This window comes from Azolla caroliniana, unplaced genomic scaffold, assembly GCF_043228905.1.
Source record: "Azolla caroliniana isolate FFs.n. ecotype wild unplaced genomic scaffold, voAzoCaro1.0.p SCAF_17, whole genome shotgun sequence".
NCBI lineage: Eukaryota > Viridiplantae > Streptophyta > Polypodiopsida > Salviniales > Salviniaceae > Azolla > Azolla caroliniana.
The window spans coordinates 390,653-409,527 of record NW_028230452.1 but is presented as its reverse complement, the minus strand read 5'-3'; the positions used below and the strand labels follow the sequence as shown (position 1 = coordinate 409,527).

At 36.3% G+C, this 18,875-nt stretch overlaps 2 protein-coding genes across 2 annotated transcripts; both read left to right on the top strand.

The window, feature by feature from the left end:
• LOC147852601 (uncharacterized) lies at positions 1-2,525 on the top strand. Its single transcript, XM_087333509.1, has one exon. The coding sequence runs from the start codon at positions 186-188 to the stop codon at positions 2,487-2,489; it is 2,304 nt and encodes a 767-aa protein (XP_087189635.1). The 5' UTR covers positions 1-185; the 3' UTR covers positions 2,490-2,525.
• Positions 2,526-7,940: 5,415 nt separating this feature from the next.
• LOC147852600 (1,4-alpha-glucan-branching enzyme, chloroplastic/amyloplastic-like) lies at positions 7,941-16,207 on the top strand. Its single transcript, XM_087332994.1, has 14 exons — positions 7,941-8,061; positions 8,156-8,257; positions 10,188-10,422; positions 12,443-12,512; positions 12,595-12,864; positions 12,962-13,868; positions 13,949-14,065; positions 14,252-14,314; positions 14,401-14,508; positions 14,612-14,713; positions 14,791-14,858; positions 14,935-15,016; positions 15,563-15,679; positions 15,766-16,207. The coding sequence occupies exons 1-14, from the start codon at positions 8,020-8,022 to the stop codon at positions 15,826-15,828; spliced, it is 2,346 nt and encodes a 781-aa protein (XP_087189120.1). The 5' UTR covers positions 7,941-8,019; the 3' UTR covers positions 15,829-16,207.
• The last annotated feature ends 2,668 nt before the right edge of the window (positions 16,208-18,875 follow it).

Here is an 18,875-nt window from a genome sequence, read left to right as displayed (position 1 = left end):
GGCATGTATCCCTAAACCTTAGGTTTGTTTTATACTTCCGCGATGAACATTGATTGTATGTATCACGAAATGTTTAGGTTATTTCAAGCACTCCCCCCTTGCATCCCATGGCCTAAGCATTAGGGTTTTATCAAGTATTTATCTGCTCCGATGGACTGACTTTTAAAGTTCCTTCGAAGCAGAAGATGTGGTTTTGGCACAAATGCCTGATCAGGAAGCAACCATGCCTTTTCTATCATCTCTGCAGAAGATTAGAGAAGACAAGAGGTCTTCATCGAACAGAACATGTTTTGGCTTCCTCTGGTATGCAATCTTCTTCATCTTCAAATAATCGAGAGTTCTGCTGCAATTCTAAATTTGTGATGCAAATCTCAAGCTATAATGCTATGGAATATGAGAGGAATTCAACACAGGATGTAATTAGAAGTAATATACAGGATGGAATGGGTTCTGGTGACACGGAAATGCTCGAAACTAAGAGACCTAAGCATGAGGTAAGGATGGAGATTAAAAGATTTAAAGATGCTGAACACATGAAGGATGTGGTAAATGTAGAAAGCGTGGGAAATAAGGGATCCAAAGATTATGATCACATGAAGGATGGTCTATCTATCGAAAGTATGGAAATAAAGATATCTACAGACAGAAATCACATGCAGGAAGAGGTAAGTATAGAGAGTATGGAAATTAAGAGACCTATAGACGATGATCACATGAAGGATGAGGTATGTTTGGAATGTATGGAGAGCACGAGATCCAAAGACGGCGATCACATGAAGGATGGCTTACGTGTGGAAAGCAAGAGATCTAAAGATGAGGGAGGTATTGAGTCAGAGCTAAATATGGATGATATAGGCCTGGACAAGGTTTTGTTGCGACCACTGGATTTGAAAATTGTACAGGATATTTGCAATTATCTGGATGGGAGACCTTGGAACGATGCTACTGAATCATTTTTGGAGGAGAAATATGGGCTGCAAATCTCCCATTTGGTTGTAGCAAGAGTCATTTTAAAACAGAGAAAAATTTCGATTGTTGTGCCTTTCTTCCGATGGGCAAGCAAACAAATAGGCCGAGATATTCATTCGAGTCATGCCTATCTATTGAAGCTAGGAGAGCTCAAACACTTTGATAAAATGTGGGCTCATCTTGATGAGATGAAAGGATCAGGTTGTCAAGTTAAAGGAACAGCTTTTTGCATCCTTATAAAAGCTTACGGAGCCTCTCGAATGCCTGCTATGGCTGTAGATGCTTTCAAAAGGATAGGCGAATACAATGTTAAGGCTGAAATTCATGTATATACTACGCTACTTAGTGTGTTTTTCCTCTCACAGTTAGTGGACGAAGCGCGGTTATGCTACTCTAGAATATTGCAAGAGGGTCTATGCCTTGATGTGTCTGCATTTAGTACACTTATTCGAGGTTTTGGCATGTCTTCATACATCCGAGATGCGCAAAGTTGCTTCAATATGATGGTAAATGAAGGCTATGAACCAGATGTTTCTACTTGTAATGGCCTAATAGAAGGGTTTTTCCAAATCAACGCAGTGAAAGATGCTATGTCCACCTTCTCTGATCTTCAGAAAAGGGGTCTCAAGCCTAACGTCTCCACTTTCAATATCATTATTAAGGCGTATTGCAGATTGGGTAGGTTAGAAGAGGCCATCCACACATTTGCTAGTATGAGAAAAATATGTCTTCCTAACCAGTCCACATTCAACATACTTCTTCAGGGGTTGTTATCAGGTGAAGATATCTCAAAGGCTATCAATTTTTTCAGATTGATGGAAAATGAAGGATGGGTGGATGCAAGGAGCTATATATACTTATGCAACGGCCTAAGACAAGCGAAACAGACTCAAGAAATGCTTAATCTCTTGAAAAGCCTATTTGCTAAGCATGGATTTACAAACATAGAGGTGTGCAATGCTCTCATTCACAATCTTTCTCTTGTAGGGAGGATTGAAGAAGCAGAAGAAATATTCAAAGGGATGGTATCAGTTGACGCCACCATACCGTCATATGCAATAATGATTAAGAGCCATTGCAGCCTTGAGAATATTGCTAAAGCTGAAAAGCTTCTTAGTGAATTGAAAATGCAAGGTGGCAAACCTAGTGCATTTTGTTACACCCCAATAATATCATCACTTTTGAAGGCAAATAAGCCAGTTGAAGCAATGAAATATTTGGAAGAAATGATGAATTGTGGTCTCGGTGCTGATGCTATTGTTTATGATCTTCTCCTCAAGGCATTATGTAGGCAAGCTGAAGTTGCAGATGCTTTAAAAATTTGTAACATTGTTATTGAAAATAGGTTTTCCATTGGAATTGCTACGCTATTTGATCTGATGAAGTGCCTTAGTAAGTTGGGCAGAGTCAAAGAGGCAAATGATTATTTCCGGGTCATGTATAAGCGGGAATGTTTGCCAAAAGTTAAGGCAATTTCTCAAGCTATGGGTGTGATAGACCTGATGAGCCCAACGTTCTAGATGTTATAATTTACTTGTGCGCCTCTCTCTTGTGTATGCTTTGTGTATCCTATTGTGTTTTTCTTTCAGAAAATGTGTCGTCATGTAGAGAGATTTTTGTGGGAACACTCTTAAAAGCTGCATACGCACTTAGAATGGCATTGGATATAGAAAGAAGGAAGATGATGATGACACCTTTACATCAACATGGGTTGCATATGACGACCATCAGAGCTTGCATTGAAAATGGTAGTCTTGTCTTGATGAATGACAAAGGAAACAAGTACGACATTTAACAATTGATATGGGGTTTATCAATGTCATCCCCTAGAGTAATAAGATCCATTTCATAGAAGAATAATTGCAAGTGAATTGGGTAAAGTAATGAACCAAATAATAAATGTTACCAATTAAGGACTAGCTACATTATTCGGTTTATTGATAAGAAGAAATGAACAATCTTGAGCATGAAAGATATTGCAATTATTGGTTCACTTGGATGTGACATCCATGATTTGTATAGCATGGCAATATTTGAAGGCTCGGTTAGATACCTTGATAAAAGCAAATAAAAGTACATATTTCCGTCAAAACATTATTATATCTTTGATTTTTTGCCCGTAAGGAACAATGTGGCATGTATTCTCATATTTTACACATGTGTAGGAAATTTGACCATTATATCACTCTCAAACAAGAAAACTCAAGATTACACTTGGTTTAAATTTGATAGTATATGTGCACTCGTTTTAAATAATGCTTTGGTCAGAGAAGATTAAACTCGCTACTGATTAGCATTGGCTGTGCATGTGTTGCATCATACTTCCCTTCACATAATTGTCATCAATGAGCTTTTCGGTAAGCTATTCTTGTTTTGATATCTTTGACCTTAGAATGCAATTATTGTGACCTCAATACTTGAATGGCTAACATAACATGTGGTATACTTGCAAAAGAAGTAAGACATGTGAACCATTACGAGATATCTTAAATATGTATGTAGTAAGCGTTTTCTTTTCTCATTACTCACTATTCTTTAATACTCAACGGTGTGCATATTACGTTTTGGGGATATTCAGAATACATAAATTCCATCAACACATGGTTAATGAAGCATTTCATTAAATACCTTCTTGCTTGAATGGAACATTACATCCAATAACAACAAAATCACACTTCTTCTAGGAGGTATTTATTACATAACAAAAATATAAAATTACTTCATAAGCAAAGATGTCGTATAATGAGGCATAAGAATTCTGTGAGATTACGATTCCAATTTCTTAGATACTAAATATCTTCTTGAGAAAGATTGAATGAGGTAAGTTTTTGGACTAGATGAAAAAGCCACTGTTATAAAATAATTACTTCACGAACATAGATGTTGTACAAATTCTGAAGATGTCGACTTCAATTTCTTGAGAACTATGCATCTTCCCCAAAACAATTGAAAGAGTTGACGTTTTTTATGTAGATTAAAACCCCACGTTTAGATTGACAAAAGGGAAAATAATTTTCTTTTAGAGACATGCATTCCATGATATATATATATATATTTCTAAATTTCCATGATGAGCAAAAAGTCCATCTATGGTTAAGCTCGATCTTGCCATATCATTTGACACAAGCACATAGAAGAAAAACTTCAGTATATCATGGTTGCAACAAAGCAAAGTCAAGATCCCTTGCAAAGTAAGGTAAGAGATAAGATCAATTATGAAATATAGAAACAAAATAAAGTACTTCAACCTAGTTTACTATATAAAAAGTAACAAAGTCTAGGTGAGGTTCACAAAAAAATGGGAGCTTGGACGTCTTACGCTTTGCCTTTTAGATGTAAATATTGGCTTGTAAAGATATTCAACATCAACTCTAGTGTTACTTTCTTCAATGGAAATCCATGGACCCTACTTGTGCAATTAATTTCATTGCAAACTTTATTGAAAGTGATAGTGAATTCACATACAACAACATCCAGTCACAGAATTTTGGCAATGCTCTGGTATGATGTTATCCATACACAAACCAAACATCAAACCAGTTGGTACCTGTAAAAGATGGAAATGTTCTACATACCACAAGACAAGCCCATTAGAAGATGTAACAGTATACAAAATGCATGTATGATGCAAGGTCTACAAAAGTATGATAAGGCACGCCCATAAGAAGATGCAATATTGTACATAGCATATATAACTTCTACATTCATATCACATTCGACAAAGTAAACCCATAAGAAGATTAGTATGGTGTAGCACATACATGAGCTCTACATGCATTCCACAATGCAAGCTCATATGAACATAGATTTAGGCCCATAAAGAATCTAATAATATATATGTACATACCACACACCATGCCTATAAAATGTACTATTGTACAAAACATAGGTAAGTTGTACGTCCATATCACAATGTAAGCCCATTAGAAGATGTAATATCATACAAATGCTTGACATTCAAGCCCTAACCCATATGTAATGCTATAGAAGACATGCAAATAAAAGGATAGAAAGAATAAGGGTCATGAAACGAACCATATCAGCACTTAAGATTCATCCTGGCAATGGCACATGTAGAATGTGAGCCACTAGACAGGTTGGTTTGTCTTGCTCTTTTCAGTGATGAATAGAGGGGTTATGGCTTCATGCCATTCATTCATTCAGTCGGTTGAACATAACTATCATGCTTATTTCCAATAACTTTTAGATCACCACCATCTCTCCCATAATGTTCTCCTTCATCCCTGATACCATATTGTTTAGCATGCTCTCTTTGATTACTCGAACCTCTCCATGACTATAGAAGGCCGATTCTCAGCTGCGTTTTGTGATTAAAAAGCATTTAGAGCCCTTGTGGATTGTAGTGGAAAAATAATTTGTATATTTTCTCATCGTCAATACATTTCTTCTTAACATTGGGGTAAAGACCAACAATTAATGAGTTCTTAAAGTTTCATAAACTGTAGTATATGACACATTGGAGTTGTATCCCAATCCCCAAAACTCGGAACAAGAGTTTTCATATATATATATATGGACATGCTTAACAATATATAACGAGATTCTTGAGACATATGATGACATATTAAGAAGGCGAGATAACATGGGTACCATACTTAAAAAGCACCACCTACAAGGCCGAGCTCTATACGTTTGCACTATTTACACATATACTTTTTGCTCCAAAGTCTTCAGAAATATCAAGAAATTTTTGTGTATTTAGGTTCCATCAGTCAAGATTGGTCTCTTCGGGGACATTAAAAGCTTCTAAGTCTAAATTTGAATTCTCTTTCTCTCTCTAGAGCATGAGTCCATCCTAAGTTCTAACAATATGCCCAAGTAAGTAACAATCGGCAACCGAACCGAACTGTGAAACCGCGGCTTAATGGTTTAAATGGTTCGGTTCAGTTTCAATAGTAAAAAACCGTGGTTTAAATGGTTTATTTATTTATTTATTTTTAAAAAAATAAAAAAATAAAAATTGCTTTTAAATAATCTTTTCATTTTCATGCCTTATTCTCACATTTTGGGAAAATATTTAAAATTTTAAAAATTTAAATAATGAAAATTTTAAATTTTTTGAAATTTTTAAAATTAAAAATTAAAAATTTGACCTAAGCTGAAAACCAAAACCAAACCACGAAACCACGGTTTTACGGGTTTAATGGCTTAATGGTTTGAAAAAAAATTAAGGTTCAGCTTAACGGTTTGTGGTTCGGTTCTGTTTGGACCCTCTCAAACCGAACCGAACCATTGTCGATTGTTACAAGTAAGACAATACAACCAACTTCTCCTCGATCAAGACCAATTTTCTATACAATAACGATGACAGAGTGGTTGCATAGTGAGGCATGAGGCCAAATTTCTATAAAATCCCAGTATTTCTCCATATTAGAGAAAACTATGGCAGACAAATACACATGTTGAGAATCGAGATATCCTCACACACGCTTACATTTATTGACAAGTCAAGTCTACAAATTTTCAAGGTAAGTCTTCCTCGTGTGACACAAAAAATTCCCAATCTTTGAAAGACCCAAAATTTGGACCCAAGACTACTACGCGCATTCTATTCTATTAGAATCCATCTATTTGTGTGTTGTGAATCAACAAACCTACCTTCCAATCTCTTGTGATTTAGTCCCTCTCAGTTACCATGTTTGAATTGATGCCAAGTCATGTTCTAACATGCCCCACTTCTATTATTTCCTTTGAGGTTTCACTATGTCTGTTGGTTCATGCCGAAGGTTGCAACCAAAAACCATTGTAGCAAGTGAAGTGTGCCATTATCCTAATGTGCACACATGTAGAAAATTTAGTTTGGGAATTGGCTAGATATTGTGTAGAAAAGAAAGAATATGTGGTTTATATTGTGTTAATGTACTAGAAGTAGAAGGGCATGTCATTTTGGAATGCCCAAATATGTGTGAGAATATGGTTTTCAAGATTTTACACACGGTTGTATTAACATTTTAGAAGTTGTCGTGAAGATGGAATTGTCGCGCACGCAAGGAATGCTCTTTGCTTGTTTATCTTTCAACCACATCATGCGGGTCATGGAAGATCCAAACTGTGTATACGAGGGATGAGAACATTGATTGGCCTTCTCACTTCGAATGGCATTGGGATGCATGTGTGGTCTTGAATTCGATAACCACGACGCACAATGAAGCTTGTTGATAGGAACCACTTGGATACAAAGGGATGAGAACATTGATCGAGCATCTCACTTTGAATGGCAATTTCCTTGCATGTGCCCAAACATGTTCGTCGGTTGACACGAGTGCAATAGAATTGCGAAAGGCTGGCCTTGGCAGGCGCATTTCGATGGACTAGGGATATATCTTTTCAACGTCCACCCCACGGGAGGACTAAATTTCAGTGCAATGTAGAGGTGGTGTATGTAGGGTCCAGAAAGCCCATAAGGAGAGAGGATAGACGATATACATACATAGTCAAGGGTGGTTGGGCGTTACACCCCGAAATGCCATGTAGTTTCGGTGTGATCGATCCGAGGAAGTGAAGAGGCCCTCCCCTCCCCTCTAGAGGCCCCATCGATTTGTGTGCTTGGGGCTACATAGTTAGAACTTAGAGAGCAGTCAATATGCATCCATCCACGGGAGGACTAAATTTCAGTGCAATGTAGAGGTGGTGTATGTAGGGTCCAGAAAGCCCATAAGGAGAGAGGATAGACGATATACATACATAGTCAAGGGTGGTTGGGCGTTACACCCCGAAATGCCATGTAGTTTCGGTGTGATCGATCCGAGGAAGTGAAGAGGCCCTCCCCTCCCCTCCAGAGGCCCCATCGATTTGTGTGTGCTGGGGGCTCCATAGTTAGAACTTAGAGAGCAGTCAGTATGTATATATGTGTGTTACAACTTACATGTACATACCTAAGGCCATTGTTAATTATTTCATTATGCCTCCTCGGCTACACAGACTACACGGAGATAGATAGTTGGGAACTTGTATTATTAATTACTAGGGGGATTTTGACGAGGACGAGTTCTTCATATCGACAGACGGACAGCTATCTCTTCTCTTGGAATGTATAGCGGGACCGTACTTGGCTCCTTCCCTGTACCCAAGGTATGCATCCTCCTCCATCGATTTCTAGGAATGAGCTAGTAAACAGCAAAAAAAGGAAGAGAGCCGTGGAAAAGAACGAATTGTTGTACGTTAGGATGCTAACAGCAGGACTCATGGTGAAAAGAAGATCGTCCTGACTGGATATGCAAAGGAAAGGCTGTGTAATAACCCTTTCAAGATCCAGCAACACGGGAAGGTAAGTGGTGTTCATGCAACGTTCATGCGATACATACATTCCTATTCATGCAATAAGTATGCACATACATACACCTAACTATACACATACGCACATATATCTTATATAAATGCGCATACTTGTATATCCTCACATACATGCATGCATTAGGAATGATATGTGTGTGTATGTATATATGTATCTATAGCTTTCTCTTAAGCAGGGAAATAATAACTAGTATTTGTGAAGCTAGGTCTGAAAATGTAGACACGAGGAATCATGCAATGCATAGAAATGGTTAATTAATGTGTTTACTGTGTAATGCCCAAGTGAGAAGAAGTAGGCCAAAATGGCTATTCTTCAAGGTTTCTGGAAAGTTTTGGATAATGTTTGCTATCAAGGTTTCTAAAAACAACGGATATTAATAATATTTTTGGCCGTTTCTCAAGTCTTTTGGAAACTTTTACCTATTTGTTTAGGGAAACTTACGAAGCTATGCTTATATATATTTGACAACTAGTCATGAATCAAAACTCCACTATTGATGATTTCCTATTGTATAAATGTATTTTGTTTTTTTCAACATCTTTAAAAGTGCAGAGAATTTAGCTCATATTTCAACTTTTATCGCAGTTAGCTTGTTTTTGGGGGAATGTTACTTGTAAACCTTGGAACTCTTGGAAAAGTTTGGGTATCTTTCAAAAACCTTGATAATAAACATTAGGGAAGACTACTATGCTCTGTGTATATGTTTTTCAAATTTACAAATATCTGCATGCTTATTTCAAATATACCTATATCTGCTTGGTCAAAATATATGCTCTTAATGAAATTTAACTTCACATTAACCACAATATTAAGAAAACGCATTAAGTAAAACAGAGCACAAGACTAATTTAGCAGCAACTAATTAGCAGATTAAGTTTCTGGTGCAAAAAAAATCAAGTTTTTAGGTATTTCCAACTTAATCTGCTAATTAGTTGCTGCTAAATTAGTCTTGTGCTCTGTTTTACTTAACGCGTTTTCTTAATATTGTGGTTAATGTGAAGTTAAATTTCATTAAGAGCATATATTTTGACCAAGCAGATATAGGTATATTTGAAATAAGCATGCAGATATTTGTAAATTTGAAAAACATATACACAGAGCATAGTAGTCTTCCCTAATGTTTATTATCAAGGTTTTTGAAAGATACCCAAACTTTTCCAAGAGTTCCAAGGTTTACAAGTAACATTCCCCCAAAAACAAGCTAACTGCGATAAAAGTTGAAATATGAGCTAAATTCTCTGCACTTTTAAGGATGTTGAAAAAAACAAAATACATTTATACAATAGGAAATCATCAATAGTGGAGTTTTGAGTCATGACTAGTTGTCAAATATTCATATTCCTTCAAAGTCTGATAATTTATGCCTTGCTTCTTATCTTATATTCAATCTTTGAAAAACGTAATTCCATCAAAAGGCAATAAACCATCATCTTTATATGCTGAAATAGTTTAATAACAAATATCTGAACATTCAAATTATTTTAGTCTAAAACATCTCAAAATTTGAAGATTTTCACATATACAGTATGAAAACTGAAAAACGAGTTGCATTATTGTGAAAGTTCTCTACATATTAAATGCTATGCTCATTTCACAATAAAAAAATTGGTATTCTGTGTCTTGTTTCTATCTATCCTTATACCAATTGCTGATTTAGCATTTAGAAACAAACTTCGGTTGTGATATATCTGGTGTTTGAAAATTACTTTTACAAAGTGTCTGATTTTCCCTTTCATTGATGAATGAATTAGTAAATTATGAAAAATTACCATAAATTTATTGGGATCTGCCATAAAATTTAATATTTCTATTGTATGATATTCCCCTTATATCTAGTTCAGTTACTTGTACAATAAGTGAAATACCAAGTATATCTATCTTATTTTCTGTTCTCCTTTTCCAGCGAAATTTACTCGAATGCAGGAGGCGGAATTCTTTAGTTGTGAATATTGCTACTGTTAGTGAAGGGAATCATTTTCAGGATGATTCAACCATGAAAAATAAACCTTTGGCCGTGTTCAATGTGGATCCTCTTTTAAAGCCTTATGCAGATCATTTAAACTATAGATATGACCAGTACAAAAAGTGTAAGGAAAATATCGAGAAGTATGAAGGTGGACTCGATAAATTCTCTTCAGGTCGATCTCATTTTTGCAAAAACTTGTACATTAGATCTATTTTTATGCTCATAGTTAAGTACAATATTCGTGCCTTTAGGATGTACTATAATGGTTGGTAGAAAAATGGTGAAATCTTTGACCTTCTCTGAAGTTATACCAGCATGGCAAGGTTCTCTTATGCAGAAATTTGCTGGGTCTAATGCCTTGATGAGATCCAAAGAGTTTCAAGGATGAAGCTTTGCACTATTTGCTTTGACTTTCTCAGTTGGTTTTGCTTAATAAGTTCACTCATGGTTATACATGACATGATTTCTACTTTGTGCCTGATGTCAAATCTTCTTCGTTATGTGCCTTTTTTGCGATCGTTTGTGTTTATATTTATTTAATTGCCATGAACCTTATCTAATGTGAGGTCATGTTTCATACGATTTCTTTTTGAACTTTTGGTTTTTCTCGACCGAAAGGGAAAATCTTTGTTCTTATGAATTCTTTGTGAGGCTAGTGGCAAGCAATTGATATCATTTTAGCTTGATATATCATTTTAAAGTTTCTAATAGCTAACATTTCCTTGTTACCTTTACTTATTTATATTAATTATCCTTTAAATTGGTTTGGTTTAGTGCCTCTAGACCATTGACTTTACAGTCTTGTGTACCAATCCTCATATGTGAAGATACAGTTGGTCTTTTGTGTATGTTGTTTAAAGGAAATAGGTAGCAAGCAGGGGGTGCCTCTCTGGCCTAAAGGAAGAACATCTGAAGTCCTATATCGCCTAGTGATAAGAATCATAATACTGCTCTTTGATACATCTAATGTCTTCGTAAATTTGATTCATCAAATATAGGAGGACCTTACAATTTTCTCACCTAGTTACATATAACTCCTCCTTGATGTTACCGTTCAAAAATGTAAGTAATATCAAGCCACCGTTGTTTTACAAACTTTTGCGAATGTTTGATTGAATGTATCCCCAAAATCTGCCTCCTGCTTTTAGATATTTACTGTACTGACGATATTACACTGCTTGCTTCCTGCTAATTTTGGTCATTGTTGGGAAGAGTTTGTCTCCACCATTTTATATACATAAAATAAGCCTTGGAAAGCATGATCATCTTCAACTGGTTAGTTAGAGGATTACCAACAGATTTGCCTTTGACCTCTGTATATATTTTTTATGTGGTACAGAAGTGTATGATTAAGTACAAACATATTTTCATAAATATTATATGGCTCAAAAGAAAAAAGAAAAGTGCTGCATTCATTATCTTATAAATGGTAAATTTCCAGTCCAGGATTATTCAAAATTTTATATTCAGTTGCTGTACACTTTGGCTAGGATTCTGTCACATCAGCACGATGTGCTGCAATAATGCGTTGATGAAAATGAACCATTTTTAGCAAAGCTTTATTACAAGTTCAATAGGCGCCAATGCTATTAGGGAGGATGTGAGGTATTGACCCCACAACTTTTATATCCTAAGCGACATAACCTATACATCTCTCTTGTTAAGCATGAGATGGAACTTGAGTGGATTTACATCAATGGAATTGAGATACTTAAAGAGTTTGGCTTCCAATATATATTGTTTGTAATGATACAAAATAGAGAAGCAGGCTATCGATCCTTGTACCCCTTGCATGCTAAGCAAGCGCTCTACCATTTGAGCTACATCCCCATTAGGTTTGTGTTTCACATTATTAGGAAGAGTGCAAGATATTGCAAATTCACAAAAAATGCATATTTCTGAATATAATTGATCAGCTATAATAATCTATGTGTTTAAATTGCAAAGCTAAATCCCTTGAGCTCAAATTTAAATTAATACAATCGTAATGATACAAAACGGAGAATTAGGGTATTGACCCACTAGTACACGCATGCTAAGCAATCGCTTCCTTCCTACATTGCTTGTTTTTTAACAGATGCTTCAGATCAGGCTTGGTTGTTTGTGTATTTCAGCTTTTGACATTTTTTCATTTCGTCTTGAAGTTTTACACCGTTTCCTGAGAAAGGTGTATGCTGCTTGAATGTTCACAGGATACTTAAAGTTTGGATTCAATAGAGAAGAAAACTGTATAATATACAGAGAATGGGCACCTGCAGCACAGTAAGCTTTGCGAAATAACTTACATCTTTATACTGCTGCCTATTTTTCACTCATTTCATGCTTATGGTTTTGTTGCCTTTAGTTCAGCACAATTGATTGGAGATTTCAATAATTGGAATGGGTCAAACCATTGTATGGAAAAGGATCAATTTGGTGTTTGGACCCTGAGAATCGATGATGTGAATGGACGATCAGCTATTCCTCATCGTTCCAAGGTGAAAATCCGGCTTCAACGAGGAGATGGTACATGGGATGATAGAATACCAGCATGGATCAAGTGGGCCACACCGGATCTTGCAAAATTCGGCTCACCTTATGATGGGATATATTGGGATCCTCCTGTCAGTGAAAAGTAAGCAAACACTTGTGGCTTCTTGAAGGTATATTATGCATGTTCACAAATTAATTCTCTGAAGATGCATAATGAAATTTGGATTTTGGGCTAATAGATACAAATTTAAGTATCCTCAACCTCCAAAGCCTGCATCACCTCGGATATATGAAGCTCATGTTGGCATGAGCTCTGCTGAGCCTCGTGTATCGTCATACATAGAGTTCGCTGATAACATTTTGCCGAGAATCAAGGCAAATAATTATAACACTGTGCAGCTAATGGCAATCATGGAGCATTCTTATTATGCATCATTTGGTTATCATGTCACGAATTTCTTTGCTGTTAGTAGCCGTTCTGGGACACCAGAGGAACTGAAATACCTTATTGATAAAGCCCATTCCTTGGGACTTAGAGTACTTATTGATGTTGTACATAGTCATGCTGGAAATAATGTTTCGGATGGTCTTAATGGATATGATTTTGGGCAAAACACAGAAGCATCCTACTTTCACACTGGTGATCGTGGATATCATAAGCTGTGGGATAGTCGGCTATTCAATTACGGTAATTGGGAAGTGTTGCGATTTCTTCTATCCAATGTTCATTGGTGGCTTGATGAATACAAATTCGATGGCTTCCGATTCGATGGAATCACATCGATGCTTTACCATCACCATGGAATACACCGATCATTTACAGGGAATTATTCTGAATACCTTGGTTTTGATACTGATGTAGAGGCTGTGGTATATCTGATGCTCGCAAATGACCTAATCCATAAACTTAATCATGATGCCACTGTGATAGCAGAAGATGTCTCTGGGATGCCAACTTTATGCAGACCTGTTAATGAAGGAGGTGTTGGGTTTGACTACCGCCTGGCCATGGGAATCCCAGATAAGTGGATTAGATATGTGAAGGATGTTCCAGAAAAGCAGTGGAAATTAGGGGAGATCTGCAATACACTCTTGAATAGACGATACACTGAGAAATGTGTTGCATACTGTGAGAGTCATGACCAGGTAGGTTGAGAAATGCTTTATGTCAATTCAACATAACTCTCTGCAGAATGTTTGAGTAACCGTGGTATCAATTCTCACAGTCTCTTGTTGGAGACAAGACCATTGCCTTTCTGCTGATGGACAAAGAGATGTATGTGGGGATGTCTTCCTTGCAGCAGATATCACCAATTATTAACAGAGGCATTGCTCTTCATAAGGTAAAACCGCGATCCTTCCTAAGCAGAATGAGCCTGCGACAAATTTTGAAATGTCCTCTGGGGCACTTGTGAATCAATGCTTTATAGACGTCAAGCATGCATTGAGGAGCTAATAAATGTTCATAGTACAGATAGCAATTTCTCTTTGAAAGAATACAGTTAAGCATATCCGCTTCTTTGCTATAGATGATCCACTTTTTGACAATGGCTTTGGGAGGAGATGGGTACTTAAATTTCATGGGCAACGAGGTAAGATTAATTAAGTGTAACCTTTTCTCATACTTCTGGAGTTTTTAATCAGGTATATTCCTTGGTGTTGGTTTTGAAAGTAACAGTTTGGGCACCCAGAGTGGATTGATTTCCCAAGAGAAGGAAACAACTGGAGTTTTGATAAGTGTAGGAGACAATGGAACTTAGTTGATACAGAGCATCTTCGGTATAAGGTACCAACACACTCCCGAGTCTCAACTTTGTTAGCAGCTCTCTTTCTCTTTGGGATTAAACAGAAACAACTACTGACATAATAATTTTTCATAAATTATGAAGTTCATGAATAATTTTGACAGAGCCATGAATGATCTTGATGATAAGTTCGGCTTTTTAGCATCTACAAAGCAGATAGTCTCTTCTATAAATGAGGAAGAAAAGGTAAAACATTCATAGTGTGGAAATTTTATTGTTGCACTATCAAGTTCCCTGGCGATGGCTAAAGTATTCATCTGCAGGTCATCGTTTTTGAGAAAAATTGGCTAGTTTTTATCTTCAATTTCCACCCTAATAATACATACTCTGGGTTAGTTAATTTGACCCACCTGCTATTTTTTCTATGAATGGATCTTTTATATTAAATGATTTTGTTATTTATATAGGTACAAGGTTGGCTGTGATCTGCCTGGAAAATACCGTATTGCTTTAGATAGCGATGCATTGGAGTTTGGTGGTCATGGCCAAGTACATAATTCGACTCTCATTTTACTGCGTTAGAGAGGAGCTTATTGTGAGACCATATGCACAAGGCTTAGTTGTGAACTCGTTTAGATAAGCTTATAATTCTTGAATAGGACAATGTTTCAATTGGTTGAATAGTGCTAAGCATTATTGATGTGCTATACTTGGTTACGTACAGCGTGGTAAGCATGAAATTTTAACTTCGAACTATTATCTATATCTAGCTACGTCGCAAGTGAAAAGCTGCCAAAAACCTTTGGTTGGGATATATCTAGTGCTATTCTAATCAAATGATATTTTTATATCTTCCTATTTCAAAACACAACATACAGGATAATAGAAATGAATAGAAAATGGTTCAACATGTTCTTGATTTTAATGTTTGAAATTTGTTTGCGGTTTTATTGTACCATGCTCAAATCTTATACTTGGAACACTGAGAAAACTTATGATGTGCTTGAATGTTCTGTATTTGATTGCCAATGTCTATTTATAGAGCTATTATGAACCATGTATATAATGGGGTTTAACTTCTGAAAACAAATTTAGGTTGCCCATGATGTGGACCATTTCACCAATCCAGAAGGCATACCAGGAAAACCAGAGTCAAATTTTAATAACCGTCCCAACTCTTTCAAGATTTTATCACCACCTTATTCCTGCCAGGTAAGAAGCCTTCTGATAATTTATGTTTATTGGACGTAAATGTTTGATATAATTGCGTCTACCATATTCTGGTTTGTTTTTTGCAGGTTTATTACAAAGTGGAAGAAACACCACTTGCAATACCAAAGATTGCATCAGTGATAACATAAAAGCTGCTTTTCATCAGGGTTCAATTTGTATATTCTATCCTTCTAGACGTCATTTCTTCACTGTCTTGGAAGTGTAGCTAGATAGTAGTTATAAATGGTGAATATTCTGTCCTTCTAGATGTCATTTCCTCACTGTCTTGGAAGTGTAACTAGGTAGTAGTTATAAATGGTGAATATTTGGAATAAAAATCAAAAGAGGTAGAATTGAGCAAGATCATGAAGTACTATTTTCTTTTGGAATATTGTATCTCAACACTGGGTTTGTAGAAGTCCTACATTGTGGTGAAAACTGTAAACCTTATTAACACTCGCCGGACCATCTTCTTGCAAATAATCATGCTTTTGTATTTTATAATAGACTCAAATATATTAGAACAATGTTTAATTGTTTTTTCTAAAAGCATTTTATTAGTTTTCTGAGCATTAAGAATGCAAGGGTGTAAACGTATTCTAAGTGGACGAGGAAATTATATTTCAGAATCTTCAGTCATATTTATAATATCTGCTCTCGGGGAATGACAAACAACAAGTAGATTGATGAATTTGTTTAAATTCTAAAAAGACGGGACAGGAAGGTTAGGTAGAACGAAGTCATCACTTGATTTGAGTTTCGTAAAGTTCAGTACACATTTAAAGACATATAAGTCCATAACAAAAACATGAAATTCCTTTATACTGTGAGTCTTTATATCGCGCAATAAATGAATATAAAAAATAATTCGTACAAGGACTAATAATAAATAATGTGATGCTTTTGGTGAGCTTGGACCATGTTCTTTTGTTTTCTGTAATACATTACTTTCTTTTCTTTAATGGAAGGCAAATTTTCTTTTTTCTTCTTTTTTCTTCTTTTTTAAACTTATGAGCCCACTGAATAATGCTTTGTTCTCATATACCTTGTTGTATACATGTTACAATGTGATTAGATATCCTAGTGAAAAGATATAGTCTAACATTCAGAAACAAGTAGATGAAAACCAGGCACGGTTACTACATGAAAACTTTTATATGTAGTAAAAAAAGAATAAAATATCGTCGTCAATATCGTATGTGTACGATGAAAGTACTTAATGTTTGATATGTTGTGCTCTGCATATTGATTGAAATGAAGTTGTATGCTAAAACAGTATGAATTGAACGATTTTGTTTCTGCACATGGGGGGCAAGACGTACATCTATAGGATTTATGGAAGCCAGACATCTAAAAGGAACCCGAATATACATGGACGAACCGGATTATATGAATAATTCACAGTCATCCTTATAAGTGCTCTCAAGACTTTGTCATGTGCTTGTTACGTTATATATTGTGGCAAATCGTCACTGGCTCTTTCGAAGTGGTAGTAGTAGCTGTGCTGTGCTGTGCTGGTGGATGCTTAACATCATCAAAAAAAGGTAAAAGCCCCGCTCCACACAGGTGAGGTCATGATTTCCTCCTCCAGAGAGAGCACTGACAGGGGAAAAGTTGTGATCAGCCTTTTGCCGCTTGTATCACTTTTAGGTTACAAAACAAGATAATCTATTATAGGTGGAGAATGTCCATGCATATTCAATATTATTCCCCACATTCAAGTGGGTCCCAAACAATAAGTGGATAAGAAAGCCATGGTTAGAATTAGTCCTACACTAACACTATATGTCACTTCTATATGGTGGCATCGGCATGCATGCATGGTTCACAGAATATTTCCTGTCACATTCTTTATTGGTCGCGGAATTGCAATATGTATATGCATCACAACGAGCAATCTAGAATTATGGGAAGGGGCAACATTCATCAAAGATGTCCATCTACTCAATGATTTTGAGAAGAATAAATTTCAAATGGCCTTTTGGTTCTTAACAAGTAAACACTTGGTGTCCGTCGAAGAGACATCTTTCTTTGATTTCCCGTAACACGTTCTCGAGTGTGTACAACCTTCAAATGTTCCATTACACTAAATTTACCTATTTTGTCACTTCTCATCATATATAGCAATGGCTAACGCTGATTGCCGAATCTAATTTGCAAGATCAACTATGGGTAGCACATCGATCGGCAAGGAACATGAACATGAAATGCATCCTTGCTAGATGGAACATCTATCACTTAATTCTGCTTTTGAAAATATTCGAGTCAGTAGTGGGATTTGGAATAAGTGAGCAAACAATAATAACTGAGCAAACATCACTTTGGAATCCATAAATGCAGTATGTACGGTAATGGTACAATTGAGGGTTCACATATCACAGTAATGTAGGCTTCATAGGGCACTAATAATGCACTAAAGTTAGGATTCCAAGAAAAGTAGGGGAGGGGTAGGCCTACATTTTGCGAAATTTGATGTCAGGTGATGTAGCATCAGAATCGACGACTGTGTGACAATAGTGGAGACATGTTATGTATATACCTACCGAAAGCGGACAAGCAGACATTGAGAATATACATGAGATTGAGGTGAGGTGAGGTGGGGGTGGGTTTGTTAATTTATAAAGTTCCCTTTCCCCCCTTCTTTTTTTAGTTGGTTTCGAATTCTTTAAACGGTATAGGGGCTTGAATTTGGGGACCGTGTCGGATTTAAAACCAAATGATTCGAATTTAGAGAAGAGGAAGAAGAAGATATATAATAAATTTTATAAAAGAGGGAGGAATATATATATATATATATATATATATATATATTTGCATGCCCATGTGGCCATGCAATTCGGGGGTGGGGGCGCTCCATTCGTGCATGCATACGTGGCTCATCACGCTTGGACCATGTAAGCAAGCCGGCACACGTGGCAACATCTCTGTGGCCACCCCATTCCTTTTCGTTCGGTCTTCTTTGTTTTGCTTGTGTGGTGGATCATCATCAGCAGCAAAAAAATAAATTGGAATTGGAATGGAACGTGAACCCCAAATTTAACACCCCATACATACATACATATATATATATATATATATCATTTAACAGAAAGAGATGGAAGAGAAGAAAGTGCGGGACACGTGGCAAATTCTCGTGCGGAGAGGCATCTCCCGTCTCTCTCTCTCTCTGTGTGTTAAATATGTATATAAAAGAGGA

Bases quoted from the DNA above. Each gene is read 5' to 3' on its own strand.
- LOC147852601 (XM_087333509.1), top strand. From the start codon at position 186: ATGTGGTTTTGGCACAAATGCCTGATCAGGAAGCAACCATGCCTTTTC.
- LOC147852600 (XM_087332994.1), top strand. From the start codon at position 8,020: ATGTATAGCGGGACCGTACTTGGCTCCTTCCCTGTACCCAAG. The intron at 8,258-10,187 runs GTAAGTGGTGTT...CTCCTTTTCCAG, and splicing joins AGATCCAGCAACACGGGAAG to CGAAATTTACTCGAATGCAG. The intron at 14,859-14,934 runs GTTAGTTAATTT...TTATTTATATAG, and splicing joins CCTAATAATACATACTCTGG to GTACAAGGTTGGCTGTGATC.